The following is a 23057-nucleotide window of genomic DNA, read 5'->3' on the forward strand; positions in this document are numbered from 1 at the left end:
AACTGGATACTGAATTATACATGTATTATTTGATCAATTTAATTCTGTTTATAGTATACTGAAAAAAAATATTAGTATAGTATAATGAAAAACATACAGTGCTGTTCAAAAGATTTTTAAAATATTTTGGAATAACTCTCTTCTGCTAACAAAGCTGCATTCATTTGATCAAAAATACAGTAAACATTGTGAAATATTATTCCATTACATCAGTTTTCTATGTGAATATATAGTAAAGTGTAATTTATTCCTGTGATCAAATGTGATCATTACTCCAGTCTTCAGTGTCACATGATCCTTCAGAAATCACTATAATATGATGATTTGATGCTCAAGACACATTTATGATTATTATCAATGCTGGAAACGCTTCACTATTTGTGTGATACATTTTATTTTCCAGGATTTTTTGATGAATAGAAAGTTCAAAAGATCAGCATTTATTTGAAATAGAATCTTTTGTAACATATAAATGTCTTTACTGTCACCTTTGATGGATTTAATGCGTCTTCGGTGGGAAGTTCAGCAGTGATGTTTTAAAATGAAAATTTGAAAACTGCTCTTAAAAGCTGATTATGTAAACATACCTTCATCTTCATCCTCTTCCTCCTTCACTACTGAGTGATTTTCCCCACTTTCCTGAGCCAAAGACAACATCCTCTCTTTCCCTCTCTTAAACTTCTGCTGTCGGCTTTTGATGCGGTCCATCCTGAGAGAAACAGACAGAGGAAAAGAGAGCATGGTTGTTTTTTTGATTGAGATGACCTAATTTAGCTTTCCCCTTGAACACAATCAGAGTATAATTGAAGATAAAGAGGCAGAGAGTTTGTGTCTTCATGCAAAGAAAACAGCTTGGCAAGCCTGAGATATCACTGATTGTCTTTTTTTTTTTTTTTTGCTTGAATTAAAAAAAAACATTATTTTCCCCATTTTCTGCTTGAATGTTGATTATTTTCCTCATATTTTCTATTGTTGTGGCTCCTCTCTTCCCAGTCTGTCAGTAACGCTCTGTTTACTTCCTGTCTCTATGAAGCCCCTCCTCCTGAAAAGCACATTGTGCTCTGATTGGTCGGCTGGAGCAGTGTGTTGTGATTGGTCGAGCGCTTCGAGTGTTTTTGGGAAATGTCCCGCCCCTTCCCATAACCGCCAGTTTAACACACTACTAACTAACTCAACCAGGCCCCGCCCCTTTATTCTGCGTATGAATTATTATAATGAGGAATATTGTGACGTGTTCGTTCCCGGAAGAAACTCAAGACTACAATGGAGGCTTTTCAGGAGTTCAGAAACACTGATATAGAGAAGAACTGGAGCTTTTTAATGCTCAAACAGCAACATTACACACTAAAAAAGATGGGAAAAAGCAGAATAGGTCCTCTAAGAAACAATAAGCAATACAGAATCTCATTTATTTGTGTTCATGCATCCATAAGCACATGATGAAGAAGAATGCAGTAGTTGGCAGTAAACAATGAGGCATTGTGAGCCGTTCATGAACTCACTGTCTCTTCAGTAGATCCATCGACTTCTTCTCTTCTTCTATTCTGGCTTTAACCGCCTTCACGATGGTCGCCTGAAACAACTCGGCTCCTCTGACAGATGAGAAACAATGAACACACACACAAACCACAGTCTGAATGTGGTTGAAGTCCCAGATGCCCTTGTAATAAATATTACATTCTGAAATATTAAGCAGTTTCAAATAAGAGTCAAAATACGCAAGTGCTTATTACAGTCAAACTAAAACTTATTCAGACTTTATCAGTTTATTCGCTAAAGAAAATGGTAATAAAATATGAGAAGAATCAGTTGATATTTCACTGGTTTTGTCCGTCCTTCTGTTAGACTCTCACACATGAATTATGTTGAATATCTGTCAGCTGTTAAATTTAACTACACAATTAGATAATACCAGTTTAGCTCAACCAGTTACCAAGCAATGCTTCATGTTGTTCAGTCTATGGTGTAATAAGCTGCATTAGTTATTAAAGAAAAAACACTTCAGCAAAACATGATCAGCTCAAAGTGTCCCAATCATTTTTGCTCCCACATCTGTATAAATGTTACTGGTAGTCGCTGTATGAAGAATATTTGTGTATAATATGTCATAGTTTACTTTATTTTGCCTCACCTACATAAATGAACTATAGTGTCCTGCACACACTAGTAAACAAATATCAACAATTATATCTGGTGTCGGAATAATGTTTGGTTTGATTGTAAGTCTCATTTGTTTGTTTTATGAAGCGTTGATGTCTTGATATTTCCTACACGTTAATTAAGTAAAAACAAACATACAATGATTACATTGACACAGATGAAAAGCAAACAGCAGTGTGTGTACCTGTAATAATGTGTTAACAAACAAGTATTCATTACTTCAATGCGCTTATTGTTTCTGCATTACATTATTACATTGCTTAAATTAATACCTTTTTCGCTAACTGTGATTTGTATATGTACATTTCTGAAATGCATAACTTAGACAGCTACTTCTGAACTGTAAATTGTAATGTGGACTGATGCGTTTTCTGTAAAGCTGCTCTGAAATGATGTGTATTGTGAAAAGCGCTGTATAAGTAGATGTTGAAGTGTCTTGTACCTGGAGGCGAGCACCTGAGAGGACCGGATGTCGGCCACGACGTGTAGGAAGTAGTAGCTCATGAAGACTCGTCTCTGCAGGAGAAGGAAAGCGAAGCAGATGCTGTCCCAGATGATCCCGGCCTCGTCACTCGGCAGCTCACACTGCTTGTGTGCGTTCTGCTCCGCTGAAGGGACAGTACAACATCAGACCGCTATCAACAGATTGATATTGATTATAATTGATATTGATTAGCAATCACCTGGTGCGTAGGACAACAGAGCAAATAAGTCAGGGCAAAAATATACAAAAACAAGGAAATCCCGCACACTATCGATACATGCAAACGAGAATCAAAATTTTTATAGCAACGTTATTACGTTGATTAATGATTATACATTAAAAAAAAGTATTATTATTAACAGGCACATTAAAAGTGATATTAAAATGAGCTAATAATTAAGCTTTTCAGCCATTTTTTTAGTCTATAAAAATGGTTCTCAATCTGAGTGGTTCAAAACTTGGTGACTTTTTTTTATTTTTTATATGCAATCTTATCAAACAAACAAAAATAATGTGGGCATAAAAAAAAGACATTTTTCAAAAAGCTTAGCCCTTAGAATTTATTACAACAATTAATTTCATATTGTAAAAACAGTAAGGTTAAAGTGCCACTATTTTAAAAGTTCCTAATTTTGTTTTGTTTTCTCCTACTACAAGTTTACATGCATCCAAGGTCAAAATTGTATAATAAAGCAATAAGCCTCTTGAGCCGTGATGTACAGTGCATGTAGAACAGCTGAGGCGTTGTTGACGTGCCTAAAACACCCCTAGCTGTTCTACATTCACTGTACATCACGGCTTCAACGGGCTTATTTCTTTTATAAAACGGTTACTCCACAGAGATATTCATTTTAATATTTATTTTATCCATAAAATAAAATTCAGCAACATAAACAATAACATTATAACACATTTATTCCTCCCCCAAGCAATGTAGTTCCATAGAGGTTGCCAAGCAACACATACAGCAACAAAGCATCACAAACGGCAGTTGCGCAGTAACACTGATGTAATGCGGTCACAGGTGTGTGTGTGTGTGTGTGTTGAGTCGTTTACAACGTCGTCGAACGTGGCTCAGCCAATCAGAATCAAGGACCAGAACTATATGTTTTATAATAATACACATTGCAGCATCAGCTCTTTTTTCACAGTGTCTGAAACGGTTTGATCAAAGATTCAGTCTCTCTAAGCCCCGCCTCTCTGAGAGGTGCTCTGCTCTGATTGGTCAGACGGCTCAGTCTGTTGTGATTGGTCGACCGCTTACTGCACGTGTCAGAAACCAAACGCTCATTATCATATCTGAGTCTCAGCTCTTGAACACAGTGATACGAACAGTAACGAAGGCGTGGGTTTTACCATATCAATCTCAGAAAACAGCGTCTTCTCGACACGAACAACACTTACAGTCTCAGATACACTACAGTGTTTGAGGGCGGGGCTAAGAGACACTGTTCAGCCAATCAAGACCACAGGCTGGAATTATGCAAATTAGTTGAGAAGTGAGGAAGTGAGAGTGAATTACTGACTGGTTTCAGGCAGCTCAGAATCACTTCTTTCTTTTAGGAGACAATAACTCTATTTATCTGCACTTTTGATCTCTGCAGACCTTTTACATTCACAAACAGCTGCATTACACACTACACGACAGGCAATACACACAATAGGGGCACTTTAAAATGATTAATTAACATGATCATTTTAAAATCATATTGTATATATATTTTTTTGTTGTTTCACACATTATAATCACATCCTATAAAGGGAGTCCAAAGGCAGCATTTTTATAATTTGTGTTTTATTTGTCATGCAAGGTTAATTTTAGGTTAGATTTCAGCAGTTATAGTTAGAGTTCACAGTTTTCAGCATAAACACGTGGGATTTGTGGCACTGAAAAGTCATGGGACACAAAAGTGTAAAATGAATGTTGAAAGTGAGCATTCAATTTCTTGAACCAAAGAGGAAATGAACGCATAACTTACGTTTTGAATATCCTTTTATAGTGCAAGCCAGGCTGAACAACTGAATCAGCCAGCAGTGATTCGCCACCAGCGCTTTTATATATCCACAGGCCGCTACCTGAGAGACAAGAGAACAGAAACTAGAATCACAGAGATATAAACATGCAATTCTGAGAGAAAAAGTCAGAATTTCAAGTACATTTCTCGCAATTGTGAGTTTATATCTCATAATTCTGACTTACAACACGCAATTGAGACTTTATTTCATGCAATTCTGACTTTATATCAATCAATTCTGACTATATCTCGCAATTTTGACTTTATAACACGCAATTGCGACTTTATTTCACGCAATTCTGACTTTATATCTCGCAATTCTGACTTTATATCTCGCAATTCTGACTTTATAACACGCAATTGAGACTTTATTTCATGCAATTCTGACTTTATATCAATCAATTCTGACTTTATATCTCGCAATTCTGACTTTATAACACGCAATTGCGACTTTATTTCACGCAATTCTGACTTTAAATCTCGCAATTCTGAGAAATGGCGAGATGAAACTCGTAATTGTGAGAAAAAAGTCAGAATTGTGAGATAAAAAGTCGCAATTACCTTTTTTATTTTACATTCTGTGGCGGAAACAAGCTTCCATAGAATTCAGAGCATACATTATTATTTATTTCTGCCCACGGATATATTTAAAGCTAATTTACTACACCTTGAATGAACCAAATTTATGAGATACTTACTGAGAGAATGTTTTTCATGGTGATCACAAACACATTGTACGCTATGAGGAAGTCCCAGTAATGAAGGATGCTTTTGATTGGCTTCAGTAACAGCTCGCCTCCAAAAATCAGGAAGTAGAAGCATGCGACCAGGTAACCCATACAGAAGATGCTGATGCGTGTGGTGCCCGTGATGAAGATGATGGTCAGGACGAACCAGAACAGGTAGCTGAACATGATCACCTTCAGCATATCCAAATACGACCTGCAAAGAGGACAGGAAAAAGTGAAACGTCCTTTTATAGATCATACTTGAATATTATACAGTAGCCAACATTTTGAAGAGGATCAAAAAAGTCCAAAGTTGTCCTAAGACAAGAACGGGTATAACTTTGATGAAAGGTTTTGATCCACTTCAAATGTTGACCACTGTATATTCCCCTCATTCACTCGATTACATTTTCTCCGGATGAATTTCCGTCATATCCGCAGATTTTGTGCTCACACCCAAAGTACACGCATATAAAGTCATCTCTCAGAACTAAATTGAGTTCTTTTTCACTGCTATTTGCGCTTAAACAGTCAAATACACACAAAATAATGTCAAAATGCCAGTCTTGGCGAATATTCACGTAAACACCGTCAGGTATGTTTTAAGTGAACGTAAACAGTTGAGAAAGAAACACACGTGTAACAGTATATTGGATCCGTGCATCAGGTCTTAAAGTGACAGCAGCCTAATAAACTCGCTGCCAAATTATGAGATAATATTATAAATATCTATATGGCAGTTTTTCTCCGTGGTATCGATGTAAAAATTGGGCCAGTGAAAATGCTGAGTGGCTAGTAACTTTGGAAAAGCATTAGCCACAGTGGCTGGTGAGCAACAAATGTCAAGCCCTGATGATGATAATCATAAATGTTTCTTGAGCATCAAATCATCATATTATAGTGATTTCTGAAGGATCATGTGACACTGAAGACTGGAGTAATGATGCTGAAAATTCAGCTTTGATCAAAGGAATAAATTACACTTTACTATATTCACATAGAAAACAGCTGTTTTACACTGGAATAATATTGCACTATTTTTTGGCATAACTTTGGTATAAAGTTCAAGAACACTGACTATAAAGAATGTGGTGTGATATGATGATATTTGCAAGGTCAGGTCGTAACTGGTCATTTTATCTCTGACCTACAGTCCTGTTATGAACATTTTTAAGGTAACAATAGTCCTGGTTCCCTCAGAACTGGTTTACCCATGTCACATTAGCTGTGTATTTTGATTTATTATTGGAATATGCAACTATAATAATAAGGATAATGATGAAGAAGTGGAGAAACTGACCGCACTTGTGATATCCTCTGAATATGAGCATCAGACAGGCATCATTAAGAGCAGAAAATCTCCTTCATCACCATCATCATTTCTAAATAGTTTGAACTGGCTGAAGGCAGCAGAGAGTGTGCAGAATCACTACAGCTGACAGATCACTTGAGCAGAGATAAATTGCACTGTCCTGATCTAGAGTCACTATTCATCATCTCGTTTTACTCTATAATAACAAGCAGAGGAAGCTCAGCTGATCCTCAGAACACAAACTAAGATGCAGGATTGAAAAAGTAAAGATGCAATTATAATTGAAGTGTATTCTGGGCCATATCGGATGGCAGTAAAAGTAATAAGAGTATTAGAATTGCTTTATGTTTTAACTTTCTTGAGTTCCTAATTTAACAACATATTTACATGCAGCTTCATAATGCCATTCTCATGAAGTTTAGGCAATATCAGCTAATGTAAACACAACACTTCATATCATATTCAATAAACATAGCTGTAAATAAGTCACATTTTTGGGGCGCTGAAAAAAACGTGTTCATGTTGACAACGTTTTGCTAAATGAATATGATGCAGGTTAAAAACATCTAAATAAAGACATTTTAGTTGTGTAACTGAACAATCCAGGACATCCATAGAAATGTGTTTTGCATTTGATGTAAATAGATTAAAACAGTGTCCAGTTTTATGCTGTACATGTGTGAATAATGCAGTAAAAATAAATAACCACAATTCTAAGCGAATAATCAGAATAATGAAAATTGCATGTAAATGGGAGTGAAGAGGTTTATAATGTCAACATCTAACTACAATTAATCCTTGCTCTGATCACTGAAATAATGCATATGTAAATGTAGCCAATATTTGAAGACATTTACAACAGTTACTCTGCTGTAATTATTACAAAGCTGCGTTTTTGTAATAGAAACTGGGAGTGTTGAAAAATTAACTATGTTCTAAAATAAAGACAATAGTTAGGGGTATGGGGGGGGATAACAGAAATATGGTGTGTTTTTTCAGCATTTTAATTCAGTTATATTATTTTAATATAACTATTTTTTTAAAAAGTCATTCAGCAGCCATTTTTTGAAAAGCAATAGGATTTTGGCTAAAAGCAAAAGGAATACAATGGACCTTTCAAAGTATTTCAAAATATCAAAATAATAAAAGGCTAAATCTAATTGTGGAACATAATATATAATTATGAATATAGAAATGGGTTTTGTGCGTGAGTAAGTGACGGTCTGACCTGCAGTGGATGAAGTCGGGCACAGGGTTGTGTTGGCTGAAGCTGGCGGCGTCCAGATCTCGACAGATCTCCACATTATCACCGGCCAGCATCTGCACGGGCGTCACACACTCTTCCTCGAACACACGGCCCTGCAGCGACGCGCACAGCAGCAGCAAGAAGTCGTCTACACACAGAACCACAGTTAAACCACAGCAAGTCGTCGTCTACACACAGAACCAGTTAAACCACAGCAAGTTGTCGTCTACACACACAACCACAGTTAAACCACAGCAAGAAGTCGATTACACACAGAACCACAGTTAAACCACAGCAAGAAGTCGTCTCCACATAGAACCACAGTTAAACCACAGCAAGAAGTCGTCTCCACATAGAACCACAGTTAAACCACAGCAAGAAGACGTCTACACACAGAACCACAGTTAAACCAATGCAAGTCGTCTACACACAGAACTAGTTAAACCACAGCAAGTTGTCGTCTACACACAAAACCACAGTTAAACTACAGCAAGAAGTCGTCTCCACATAGAACCACAGTTAAACCACAGCAAGAAGTCGTCTCCACACAGAACCACAGTTAAACCACAGCAAGAAGTCGTCTCCACATAGAACCACAGTTAAACCACAGCAAGAAGTCGTCTACACACAGAACCACAGTTAAGCCACAGCAAGACGTCGTCTACACACAGAACCACAGTTAAACCACAGCAAGAAGACGTCTACACACAGAACCACAGTTAAACCACAGCAAGAAGTCGTCTACACACAGAACCACAGTTAAACCACAGTAAGCTGTCGTCTACACACAGAACCACAGTTAAGCCACAGCAAGACGTCGTCTACACACAGAACCACAGTTAAACCACAGCAAGAAGTCGTCTACACACAGAACCACAGTTAAGCCACAGCAAGACGTCGTCTACACACAGAACCACAGTTAAACCACAGCAAGAAGTCGATTACACACAGAACCACAGTTAAACCACAGCAAGAAGTCGTCTACACACAGAACCACAGTTAAACCACAGCAAGAAGTCGATTACACACAGAACCACAGTTAAACCACAGCAAGAAGTCGTCTCCACATAGAACCACAGTTAAACCACAGCAAGAAGTCGTCTACACACAGAACCACAGTTAAACCACAGCAAGAAGTCGTCTACACACAGAACCACAGTTAAACCACAGCAAGAAGTCGTCTCCACATAGAACCACAGTTAAACCACAGCAAGAAGTCGTCTACACACAGAACTACAGTTAAACCACAGCAAAAAGTCATCTACACACAGAACCACAGTTAAACCACAGCAAGAAGTCGTCTCCACATAGAACCACAGTTAAACCACAGCAAGAAGTCGTCTACACACAGAACCACAGTTAAACCACAGCAAGAAGTCGATTACACACAGAACCACAGTTAAACCACAGCAAGAAGACGTCTACACACAGAACCACAGTTAAACCACAGCAAGAAGACGTCTACACACAGAACCACAGTTAAACCAATGCAAGTCGTCTACACACAGAACTAGTTAAACCACAGCAAGTTGTCGTCTACACACAAAACCACAGTTAAACTACAGCAAGAAGTCGTCTCCACACAGAACCACAGTTAAACCACAGCAAGAAGTCGTCTCCACATAGAACCACAGTTAAACCACAGCAAGAAGTCGTCTACACACAGAACCACAGTTAAGCCACAGCAAGACGTCGTCTACACACAGAACCACAGTTAAACCACAGCAAGAAGACGTCTACACACAGAACCACAGTTAAACCACAGCAAGAAGTCGTCTACACACAGAACCACAGTTAAACCACAGTAAGCTGTCGTCTACACACAGAACCACAGTTAAGCCAAGGCAAGACGTCGTCTACACACAGAACCACAGTTAAACCACAGCAAGAAGACGTCTACACACAGAACCACAGTTAAACCACAGCAAGAAGTCGTCTACACACAGAACCACAGTTAAACCACAGCAAGAAGTCGATTACACACAGAACCACAGTTAAACCACAGCAAGAAGTCGTCTACACACAGAACCACAGTTAAACCACAGCAAGAAGTCGATTACACACAGAACCACAGTTAAACCACAGCAAGAAGTCGTCTCCACATAGAACCACAGTTAAACCACAGCAAGAAGTCGTCTACACACAGAACCACAGTTAAACCACAGCAAGAAGTCGTCTACACACAGAACCACAGTTAAACCACAGCAAGAAGTCGTCTCCACATAGAACCACAGTTAAACCACAGCAAGAAGTCGTCTACACACAGAACTACAGTTAAACCACAGCAAAAAGTCATCTACACACAGAACCACAGTTAAACCACAGCAAGAAGTCGTCTCCACATAGAACCACAGTTAAACCACAGCAAGAAGTCGTCTACACACAGAACCACAGTTAAACCACAGCAATAAGACGTCTACACACAGAACCACAGTTAAACCACAGCAAGAAGTCGTCTACACACAGAACCACAGTTAAACCACAGCAAGTTGTCGTCCACACACACAACCACAGTTAAACCACAGCAAGAAGTCGTCTCCACATAGAACCACAGTTAAACCACAGCAAGAAGTCGATTACACACAGAACCACAGTTAAACCACAGCAATAAGACGTCTACACACAGAACCACAGTTAAACCACAGCAAGAAGTCGTCTACACACAGAACCACAGTTAAACCACAGCAAGTTGTCGTCCACACACACAACCACAGTTAAACCACAGCAAGAAGTCGTCTCCACATAGAACCACAGTTAAACCACAGCAAGAAGTCGTCTCCACACAGAACCACAGTTAAACCACAGCAAGTAGTCTACACACAGAACCAGTTAAACCACAGCGAGTCGTCGATTACACACAGAACCACAGTTAAACCACAGCAAGAAGTCGTCTACACACAGAACCAGTTAAACCACAGCGAGTCGTCGTCTACACACAGAACCAGTTAAACCACAGCAAGAAGTCGTCTACACACAGAACAAGTTTAACCACAGCAAGTAGTCTACACACAGAACCCCAGTTAAACCACAGCAAGTTGTCGTCTACACACAGAACAAGTTTAACCACAGCAAGTAGTCTACACACAGAACCCCAGTTAAACCACAGCAAGTTGTCGTCTACACACAGAACAAGTTTAACCACAGCAAGTAGTCTACACTCAGAACCACAGTTAAACCACAGCAAGTCGTCGTCTACACACAGAACCAGTTAAACCACAGCAACTTGTCGTCTACACACAGAACAACAGTTAAACCACAGCAAGTCGTCGTCTACACACAGAACCAGTTAAACCACAGTAAGTTGTCGTCTACACACAGAACCACAGTTAAACCACAGCAAGTTGTCGTCCACACACACAACCACAGTTAAACCACAGCAAGAAGTCGTCTACACACAGAACCACAGTTAAACCACAGCAAGAAGTCGTCTACACACAGAACCACTGTTAAACCACAGCAAGAAGTCGTCTACACACAGAACCAGTTAAACCACAGCGAGTCGTCGTCTACACACAGAACCAGTTAAACCACAGCAAGAAGTCGTCTACACACAGAACAAGTTTAACCACAGCAAGTAGTCTACACACAGAACCCCAGTTAAACCACAGCAAGTTGTCGTCTACACACAGAACAAGTTTAACCACAGCAAGTAGTCTACACACAGAACCCCAGTTAAACCACAGCAAGTTGTCGTCTACACACAGAACAAGTTTAACCACAGCAAGTAGTCTACACTCAGAACCACAGTTAAACCACAGCAAGTCGTCGTCTACACACAGAACCAGTTAAACCACAGCAACTTGTCGTCTACACACAGAACAACAGTTAAACCACAGCAAGTCGTCGTCTACACACAGAACCAGTTAAACCACAGTAAGTTGTCGTCTACACACAGAACCACAGTTAAACCACAGCAAGTCGTCGTGTACACACAGAACAACAGTTAAACCACAGCAAGTCGTCGTCTACACACAGAACAACAGTTAAACCACTGCAAGAAGACGTCTACACACAGAACAACAGTTAAACCACAGCAAGTTGTCGTCTACACACAGAACAAGTTTAACCACAGCAAGTAGTCTACACACAGAACCCCAGTTAAACCACAGCAAGTTGTCGTCTACACACAGAACAAGTTTAACCACAGCAAGTAGTCTACACTCAGAACCACAGTTAAACCACAGCAAGTCGTCGTCTACACACAGAACCAGTTAAACCACAGCAACTTGTCGTCTACACACAGAACAACAGTTAAACCACAGCAAGTCGTCGTGTACACACAGAACCAGTTAAACCACAGTAAGCTGTCGTCTACACACAGAACCACAGTTAAACCACAGCAAGTCGTCGTGTACACACAGAACAACAGTTAAACCACAGCAAGAAGACGTCTACACACAGAACCACAGTTAAACCACAGCAAGTCGTCGTCTACACACAGAACAACAGTTAAACCACAGCAAGAAGTCGTCTACACACAGAACCACAGTTAAACCACAGCAAGAAGACGTCTACACACAGAACAACAGTTAAACCACAGCAAGAAGACGTCTACACACAGAACCACAGTTAAACCACAGCAAGTCATCGTCTACACACAGAACCAGTTAAACCACAGTAAGTTGTCGTCTACACACAGAACCACAGTTAAATCACAGCAAGTTGTCGTCTCCACACAGAACCACAGTTAAACCACAGCAAGTCGTCGTCTACACACAGAACCACAGTTAAACCACAGAAAGTTGTCGTGTACACACAGAACCACAGTTAAACCACAGCAAGTCGTCGTCTACACACAGAAACACAGTTAAACCACAGAAAGTTGTCGTCTAAACACAGAACAACAGTTAAACCACAGCAAGAAGTCGTCTAAACACAGAACCACAGTTAAACCACAGCAAGTTGTCGTCTACACACAGAACAACAGTTAAACCACAGCAAGTCGTCGTCTACACACAGAACCAGTTAAACCACAGTAAGTTGTTGTCTACACACAGAACCACAGTTAAATCACAGTAAGTTGTCGTCTACACACAGAACCACAGTTAAACCACAGCAAGTCGTCGTCTACACACAGAACCAGTTAAACCACAGTAAGTTGTTGTCTACACACAGAACCACAGTTAAACCACAGCAAGTCGTCGTCTACACACAGAACCACAGTTAAACCACAACAAGAAGTCGTCTACACATAGAACCACAGTTAAACCACAGCAAGACGTCGTCTCCACACAGAACCACAGTTAAACAACAGAAAGAAGTCGTCTACACATAGAACCACAGTTAAACCACAGCAAGAAGTCGTCTCCACACAGAACCACAGTTAAACCACAGCAAGAAGTCGTCTACACACGAACAAGTTTAACCACAGCAAGACGTCGTCTCCACACAGAACCACAGTTAAACCACAGCAAGAAGTCGTCTACACATAGAACCACAGTTAAACCACAGCAAGAAGTCGTCTACACACAGAACAAGTTTAACCACAGCAAGACGTCGTCTCCACACAGAACCACAGTTAAACCACAGCAAGAAGTCGTCTACACACAGAACCACAGTTTAACCACAGCAAGAAGTCGTCTACACACAGAACCACAGTTAAACCACAGCAAGATGTCGTCTACACACAGAACCAAAGTTACATTTACTCATTTAGCTGACGCTTTTATCCAAAGCGACTTACAATTGCTATATTTCAGAGGTCGCACGGCTCTGGAGCGACTAGGTGTTAAGTGTCTTGCTCAGGGACACGTTGGTGTTTCACAGTGGATTTGAACCCGGGTCTCTCACACCAAAAGTATGTGTCTTATCCACTGCGCCACCACCACCCGTGAGCAAGAAGTCGTCTACACACAGAACCACAGTTAAACCACAGCAAGTTGTCGTCTACACACAGAACAAGTTTAACCACACCAAGTAGTCTACACACAGAACCCCAGTTAAACCACAGCAAGTTGTCGTCTACACACAGAACAAGTTTAACCACAGCAAGTAGTCTACACCCAAAACCACAGTTAAACCACAGCAAGTTGTCGTCTACACACAGAACAACAGTTAAACCACAGCAAGTCGTCGTCTACACACAGAACCAGTTAAACCACAGTAAGTTGTCGTCTACAAACAGAACCACAGTTAAACCACAGCAAGTCATCGTCTACACACAGAACCCCAGTTAAACCACAGAAAGTTGTCGTGTACACACAGAACAACAGTTAAACCACAGCAAGAAGACGTCTACACACAGAACAACAGTTAAACCACAGCAAGAAGACGTCTACACACAGAACCACAGTTAAACCACAGCAAGAAATCGTCTACACACAGAACCACAGTTTAACCACAGCAAGAAGTCGTCTACACACAGAACAACAGTTTAACCACAGCAAGAAGTCGTCTACACACAGAACCACAGTTAAACCACAGCAAGAAGTCGTCTACACACAGAACCACAGTTAAACCACAGCAAGTCGTCGTCTACACACAGAACCACAGTTAAACCACAGCAAGAAGTCGTCTACACACAGAACCACAGTTAAACCACACCAAGTTGTCGTCTACACACAGAACCACAGTTAAACCACAGCAAGTCGTCGTCTACACACAGAACCAGTTAAACCACAGCAAGTCGTCGTCTACACACAGAACCACAGTTAAACCACAGCAAGAAGTCGTCTACACACAGAACCACAATTAAACCACAGCAAGTCGTCGTCTACACACAGAACCACAGTTAAACCACAGCAAGAAGTCGTCTACACACAGAACCACAGTTAAACCACAGCAAGAAGTCGTCTACACACAGAACCACAGTTAAACCACAGCAAGAAGTCGTCTCCACATAGAACCACAGTTAAACCACAGCAAGTCGTCGTCTACACACAGAACCACAGTTAAACCACAGCAAAAAGTCATATACACACAGAACCACAGTTAAACCACAGCAAGAAGTCGTCTCCACATAGAACCACAGTTAAACCACAGCAAGAAGTCGTCTACACACAGAACCACAGTTAAACCACAGCAAGTCGTCGTCTACACACAGAACCACAGTTAAACCACAGAAAGTTGTTGTGTACACACAGAACCACAGTTAAACCACAGCAAGAAGTCGTCTACACACAGAACCACAGTTTAACCACAGCAATAAGTCGTCTACACACAGAACAACAGTTTAACCACAGCAAGAAGTCGTCTACACACAGAACAACAGTTAAACCACAGCAAGTCATCGTCTACACACAGAACCAGTTAAACCACAGCAAGTTGTCGTCTACACACAGAACCAGAGTTAAACCACAGCAAGTCGTCGTCTACACACAGAACAACAGTTTAACCACAGCAAGAAGTCGTCTACACACAGAACCACAGTTAAACCACAGCAAGTTGTCGTCTACACACAGAACCACAGTTAAACCACAGCAAGTCGTCGTCTACACACAGAACCACAGTTAAACCACAGCAAGAAGTCGTCTACACACAGAACCACAGTTAAACCACAGCAAGAAGTCGTCTCCACATAGAACCACAGTTAAACCACAGCAAGTCGTCGTCTACACGCAGAACTACAGTTAAACCACAGCAAAAAGTCATCTACACACAGAACCACAGTTAAACCACAGCAAGAAGTCGTCTCCACATAGAACCACAGTTAAACCACAGCAAGAAGTCGTCTACACACAGAACCACAGTTAAACCACAGCAAGTCGTCGTCTACACACAGAACCACAGTTAAACCACAGCAAGAAGTTGTCTACACACAGAACCACAGTTAAACCACAGCAAGTCGTCGTCTACACACAGAACCACAGCTAAACCACAGCAAGAAGTCGTCTACACACAGAACCAGTTAAACCACAGCAAGTTGTCGTCTACACACAGAACCAGAGTTAAACCACAGCAAGTCGTCGTCTACACACAGAACAACAGTTTAACCACAGCAAGTCGTCGTCTACACATAGAACCAGTTAAACCACAGCAAGTCGTCGTCTACACACAGAACCACAGTTAAATCACAGCAAGAAGTCGTCTACACACAGAACCACAGTTAAACCACAGCAAGTCGTCGTCTACACACAGAACCACAGTTAAACCACAGCAAGAAGTCGTCTACACACAGAACCACAGTTAAACCACAGCAAGAAGTCGTCTCCACATAGAACCACAGTTAAACCACAGCAAGTCGTCGTCTACACGCAGAACTACAGTTAAACCACAGCAAAAAGTCATCTACACACAGAACCACAGTTAAACCACAGCAAGAAGTCGTCTCCACATAGAACCACAGTTAAACCACAGCAAGAAGTCGTCTACACACAGAACCACAGTTAAACCACAGCAAGTCGTCGTCTACACACAGAACCACAGTTAAACCACAGCAAGAAGTCGTCTACACACAGAACCACAGTTAAACCACAGCAAGTCGTCGTCTACACACAGAACCACAGTTAAACCACAGCAAGTCGTCGTCTACACACAGAACCACAGCTAAACCACAGCAAGAAGTCGTCTACACACAGAACCAGTTAAACCACAGCAAGTTGTCGTCTACACACAGAACCAGAGTTAAACCACAGCAAGTCGTCGTCTACACACAAAACAACAGTTTAACCACAGCAAGAAGTCGTCTACACACAGAACCACAGTTAAACCACAGCAAGTTGTCGTCTACACACAGAACCACAGTTAAACCACAGCAAGTCGTCGTCTACACACAGAACAACAGTTTAACCACAGCAAGTCGTCGTCTACACATAGAACCAGTTAAACCACAGCAAGTCGTCGTCTACACAAAGAACCACAGTTAAATCACAGCAAGAAGTCGTCTACACACAGAACCACAGTTAAACCACAGCAAGTCGTCGTCTACACACAGAACCACAGTTAAACCACAGCAAGAAGTCGTCTACACACAGAACCACAGTTAAACCACAGCAAGAAGTCGTCTCCACATAGAACCACAGTTAAACCACAGCAAGTCGTCGTCTACACGCAGAACTACAGTTAAACCACAGCAAAAAGTCATCTACACACAGAACCACAGTTAAACCACAGCAAGAAGTCGTCTCCACATAGAACCACAGTTAAACCACAGCAAGAAGTCGTCTACACACAAAACCACAGTTAAACCACAGCAAGTCGTCGTCTACACACAGAACCACAGTTAAACCACAGCAAGAAGTCGTCTACACACAGAACCACAGTTAAACCACAGCAAGTCGTCGTCTACACACAGAACCACAGTTAAACCACAGCAAGTCGTCGTCTACACACAGAACCACAGCTAAACCACAGCAAGAAGTCGTCTACACACAGAACCAGTTAAACCACAGCAAGTTGTCGTCTACACACAGAACCAGAGTTAAACCACAGCAAGTCGTCGTCTACACACAAAACAACAGTTTAACCACAGCAAGAAGTCGTCTACACACAGAACCACAGTTAAACCACAGCAAGTTGTCGTCTACACACAGAACCACAGTTAAACCACAGCAAGTCGTCGTCTACACACAGAACCACAGTTAAATCACAGCAAGAAGTCGTCTACACACAGAACCACAGTTAAACCACAGCAAGTCGTCGTCTACACACAGAACCACAGTTAAACCACAGCAAGAAGTCGTCTACACACAGAACCACAGTTAAACCACAGCAAGAAGTCGTCTACACACAGAACCACAGTTAAACCACAGCAAGAAGTCGTCTCCACATAGAACCACAGTTAAACCACAGCAAAAAGTCGTCTACATAGAACCACAGTTAAACCACAGCAAAAAGTCGTCTACACACAGAACAACAGTTAAACCACAGCAAGAAGTCGTCTACACACAGAACCACAGTTAAACCACAGCAAGAAGTCGTCTACACACAGAACAACAGTTAAACCACAGCAAGAAGTCGTCTACACACAGAACCACAGTTAAACCACAGCAAGAAGTCGTCTACACACAGAACCACAGTTAAACCACAGCAAGAAGTCGTCTCCACATAGAACCACAGTTAAACCACAGCAAGTCGTCGTCTACACACAGAACCACAGTTAAACCACAGCAAAAAGTCATCTACACACAGAACCACAGTTAAACCACAGCAGGAAGTCGTCTACACACAGAACAACAGTTAAACCACAGCAAGAAGTCGTCTACACACAGAACCACAGTTAAACCACAGCAAGAAGTCGTCTACACACAGAACAACAGTTAAACCACAGCAAGAAGTCGTCTACACACAGAACCACAGTTAAACCACAGCAAGAAGTCGTCTACACACAGAACCACAGTTAAACCACAGCAAGAAGTCGTCTCCACAGAGAACCACAGTTAAACCACAGCAAGTCGTCGTCTACACACAGAACCACAGTTAAACCACAGCAAGAAGTCGTCTACACACAGAACCACAGTTAAACCACAGCAAGAAGTCGTCTACACACAGAACCACAGTTAAACCACAGCAAGAAGTCGTCTCCACATAGAACCACAGTTAAACCACAGCAAGTCGTCGTCTACACACAGAACCACAGTTAAACCACAGCAAAAAGTCATCTACACACAGAACCACAGTTAAACCACAGCAAGAAGTCGTCTCCACATAGAACCACAGTTAAACCACAGCAAGTCGTCGTCTACACACAGAACCACAGTTAAACCACAGCAAAAAGTCATCTACACACAGAACCACAGTTAAACCACAGCAAGAAGTCGTCTCCACATAGAACCACAGTTAAACCACAGCAAGAAGTCGTCTACACACAGAACCACAGTTAAACCACAGCAAGTCGTCGTCTACACACAGAACCACAGTTAAACCACAGCAAGAAGTCGTCTACACACAGAACCACAGTTAAACCACAGCAAGTCGTCGTCTACACACAGAACCACAGTTAAACCACAGCAAGTTGTCGTCTCCACATAGAACCACAGTTAAACCACAGCAAGTTGTCCTCTACCACAGAACCAGTTAAACCACAGCAAGAAGTCGTTTACACACAGAACCACAGTTAAACCACAGCAAGTCGTCGTCTACACACAGAACCACAGTTAAACCACAGCAAGTTGTCGTCTCCACATAGAACCACAGTTAAACCACAGCAAGTCGTCCTCTACACACAGAACCAGTTAAACCACAGCAAGAAGTCGTTTACACACAGAACCACAGTTAAACCACAGCAAGTCGTCGTCTACACACAGAACCACAGTTAAACCACAGCAAGAAGTCGTCTACACACAGAACCACAGTTAAACCACAGCAAAAAGTCATCTACACACAGAACCACAGTTAAACCACAGCAAGAAGTCATCTACACACAGAACCACAGTTAAACCACAGCAAGTCGTCGATCTACACACAGAACCACAGTTAAACCACAGCAAGAAGTCGTCTACACACAGAACCACAGTTAAACCACAGCAAGTCGTCGTCTACACACAGAACCACAGTTAAACCACAGCAAGTTGTCGTCTAAACACAGAACAACAGTTAAACCACAGCAAGAAGTCGTCTAAACACAGAACCATAGTTAAACCACAGCAAGTTGTCGTCTACACACAGAACCACAGTTAAACCACAGCAAGTCGTCGTCTACACACAGAACCAGTTAAACCACAGTAAGTTGTTGTCTACACACAGAACCACAGTTAAACCACAGCAAGTCGTCGTCTACACACAGAACCACAGTTAAACCACAGCAAGAAGTCGTCTACACATAGAACCACAGTTAAACCACAGCAAGACGTCGTCTCCACACAGAACCACAGTTAAACCACAGCAAGAAGTCGTCTACACATAGAACCACAGTTAAACCACAGCAAGAAGTCGTCTCCACACAGAACCACAGTTAAACCACAGCAAGAAGTCGTCTACACACAGAACCACAGTTAAACCACAGCAAGAAATCGTCTACACACAGAACCACAGTTAAACCACAGCAAGAAATCGTCTACACACAGAACCACAGTTAAACCACAGCAAGAAGTCGTCTCCACACAGAACCACAGTTAAACCACAGCAAAAAGTCATCTACACACAGAACCACAGTTAAACCACAGCAAGAAGTCGTCTCCACATAGAACCACAGTTAAACCACAGCAAGAAGTCGTCTACACACAGAACCACAGTTAAACCACAGCAAGTCGTCGTCTACACACAGAACCACAGTTAAACCACAGCAAGAAGTCGTCTACACACAGAACCACAGTTAAACCACAGCAAGTCGTCGTCTACACACAGAACCACAGTTAAACCACAGCAAGTTGTCGTCTCCACACAGAACCACAGTTAAACCACAGCAAGTCGTCGTCTACACACAGAACCACAGTTAAACCACAGCAAGTCGTCGTCTACACACAGAACCACAGTTAAACCACAGCAAGTTGTCCTCTACCACAGAACCAGTTAAACCACAGCAAGAAGTCGTTTACACACAGAACCACAGTTAAACCACAGCAAGTCGTCTACACACAGAACCACAGTTAAACCACAGCAAGTTGTCGTCTCCACATAGAACCATAGTTAAACCACAGCAAGTCGTCCTCTACACACAGAACCAGTTAAACCACAGCAAGAAGTCGTTTACACACAGAACCACAGTTAAACCACAACAAGTCGTCGTCTACACACAGAACCACAGTTAAACCACAGCAAGTCGTCGTCTACACACAGAACCACAGTTAAACCACAGCAAGTTGTCGTCTCCACATAGAACCACAGTTAAACCACAGCAAGTTGTCGTCTCCACACAGAACCACAGTTAAACCACAGCAAGAAGTAATCTACACACAGAACCACAGTTAAACCACAGCAAGAAGTCCATCTGAGTTTTAACAACATTTAGCTCACGATTATTGATCCGGGAAGTTCGAATCTGTGAATATATTCCCAACTTTACTGAACTCTTTGAACTAAGCAGTGACTGTATTTCTTTATACTTATGTCCAAGTTCAAAATAAAACTTCTAAATTTACTCCTAAATACATTAGTTCACACACATCTATTTTAGACACTAATGTGAGTAAAATGCTCATGCCCAGCTGTGCGGTTTTAGTTTGTTTAGTTTTATTTATTTTATTACTTCAACTTAATCTAAACAAAATGAGAAAGGCTGACTTGGCAACTAGCTGAAATAATATTTTTTTATTTTATTTCAATTAATTATTTTTTTATATGTAGTTAATGATAATAACACTGAGAAGAGTCTAATTTCATTTCAACACAAATTTGAGCACCTGTTAATGTCTTTACTCACACAGCAGGAAGAGTGAGTTGGGTTTGGTGTGGAAGTCGGGGAAGTAGAGCCACTTGATGACGTTGGAGTCCATGCTGGACGACGGGCTTCTCCACGGATAATCTGAACAAAAGCAGACAGACAGAATTTAAGTGTATATTTATTGAAAATTTTTAGTGCAAAGCATGGTAAAACATATTCACAGGAAGTCTGGTTGGGGGTCGAAGTCATCACATTCTAAATGATTTATCAGTGCAAATCATTATTATTGTGTTAAATTCCTGTTCCTGGTAATCTTGAATCAGAATAAGTTCCTCTTGTAGCATCTCTTCTCTTCTCTGATGATGTGGGCGGGGCTATAACCTGTCACTCACATGAAATCAGCCAATAGCAAACCACAACCATCCATTTAATTTCCTACAGACACACGCAAGCCCTGCCCACATTAGTTCTGGTTCCAGAAGCGTTTCACTCGGATATACGACACAATCAGGGATGGAAATGAACTTTTTCACTCTTTTTTTCTGTAGCCACTCCGAAAGTCTTTTGCATTTTACAGCGGGTGAATCTCCAGTTGGTGAACTAGCCAGTGATTTAACAGCGTTACCCGCCACAGTCGAGTTTCACCTGCATTTGACGGGTTTTCATTTCAGACCCTGGGCACAATAGAGAATAAAGGACCGTCTTATTTAAAGCACACCTGATCACTCTCTCACCTGTGCAGCCGGCAGGAGGGATGCCGATGCACATCAGGTACTGGAAGGAAAGCATGAAGGCCAAGAAACAGCAATACTTGGACCAGACGTGAGCGATGGCTTTCCTCCGACGCTGAAACATCACCGCTATCAGACCGAACGCGTGCAGCATGGCATAGAAATCCATCCGCTGGCCAATCACATTCACCGCTAACAGAAAACAGGTCTGGAGCAGCAACATGCACACAAGGTTTTCAAATTAGCATAATAATGGGTACATCTGATAGTATCAGTCATGTCAGCTTCATTTATACAGCGCTTTCAACAATATAGATTGTTTCAAAGCAGCTTTAATGTGATAATAGGAAATTAAAGTAACAGAGATTGTTTTGGCTTTACAGCAGCTCTAGAATAAAGTTATTGTCCAGCTAAAGTTAGTTTTGATTGATTCACTTCCGTTGCAAAGATCACTACACACAAATTCAAATTCAATATCCATCACGTATGCCTGATGCATTATATTGTGGTTTATCTGTCTCAACAGTGTGTTAGCGATCTGAGCTTCAGTGGATTATCTAATAGAGACCATAATGTTGAGACGGGATTCTGCATAGTAAATCAGTGTCTGGACAAAACAAAAACTGGCCCCTAAAAGGATGAACATGATTTTGCCAAGTAGGACATGTTCCTGGATCAATCAAACTTAAGCTGTGAACCAGTTTTTAAACTGAGCCAGGCCCGTTTACTGTAATTAAACTGTTGCTCTTAAATTTTCCTGTATTATAAATGAAACGAATGAATGAATGAAAAGCTGCGTTTCCATTACCCTTCAAATTGCGAATATTGAAATTGGCAAATTGAAAATACGAATTTGAAAAAAGGAAAATTTTGCAAAACTGCAATGGATCGCATAACATCATTTTATCGACAATGTTAAATAAAACTATTTTATTTTAAAGGTTTGCGCAAATCTGTAATGGAAAAGCGGCTATAGTCCTAACCCTAAATGTAACTCCATCCCTAAGCCGTATCCTAAAGCAATCCCTACAATCTGATAGTAATGTTGCTTCAGGATCAACAAATATTAATCCAGGAACATATCCACTATAGTGGCAGTGTTCACTATAATATATCAATGTCAGACAGATTTTAAACTGCCGTTCAACAGTTTGGGGACTTTTTTTTTAAAAGACATTAATAG

The 23057-nt window shown here is 41.1% G+C and overlaps 1 protein-coding gene across 2 annotated transcripts in view; it reads right to left on the reverse strand.

Annotated features, from left to right (window-relative positions):
- The window catches only part of piezo2a (piezo-type mechanosensitive ion channel component 2a), a 222325-nt gene that overhangs the window by 66360 nt on the left and 132908 nt on the right, over positions 1-23057 (reverse strand). For both annotated transcript variants that reach the window (XM_077224971.1, XM_077224970.1), the window contains exons 23-30: positions 21878-22082; positions 21183-21284; positions 7928-8093; positions 5358-5601; positions 4624-4720; positions 2603-2768; positions 1503-1592; positions 588-709 (exon numbers count right to left, since the gene is read on the reverse strand). In XM_077224971.1, the coding sequence (XP_077081086.1) occupies positions 588-709; positions 1503-1592; positions 2603-2768; positions 4624-4720; positions 5358-5601; positions 7928-8093; positions 21183-21284; positions 21878-22082 (1192 nt within the window). The remainder of the gene's footprint in view (positions 1-587; positions 710-1502; positions 1593-2602; positions 2769-4623; positions 4721-5357; positions 5602-7927; positions 8094-21182; positions 21285-21877; positions 22083-23057) is intronic.

The sequence above is a fragment of the Siphateles boraxobius genome, unplaced genomic scaffold (genome assembly GCF_051911475.1).
Source record: "Siphateles boraxobius isolate OS27281-9 unplaced genomic scaffold, OSU_SipBor_1 97, whole genome shotgun sequence".
In the NCBI taxonomy this organism is placed as follows: Eukaryota; Metazoa; Chordata; class Actinopteri; order Cypriniformes; family Leuciscidae; genus Siphateles; species Siphateles boraxobius.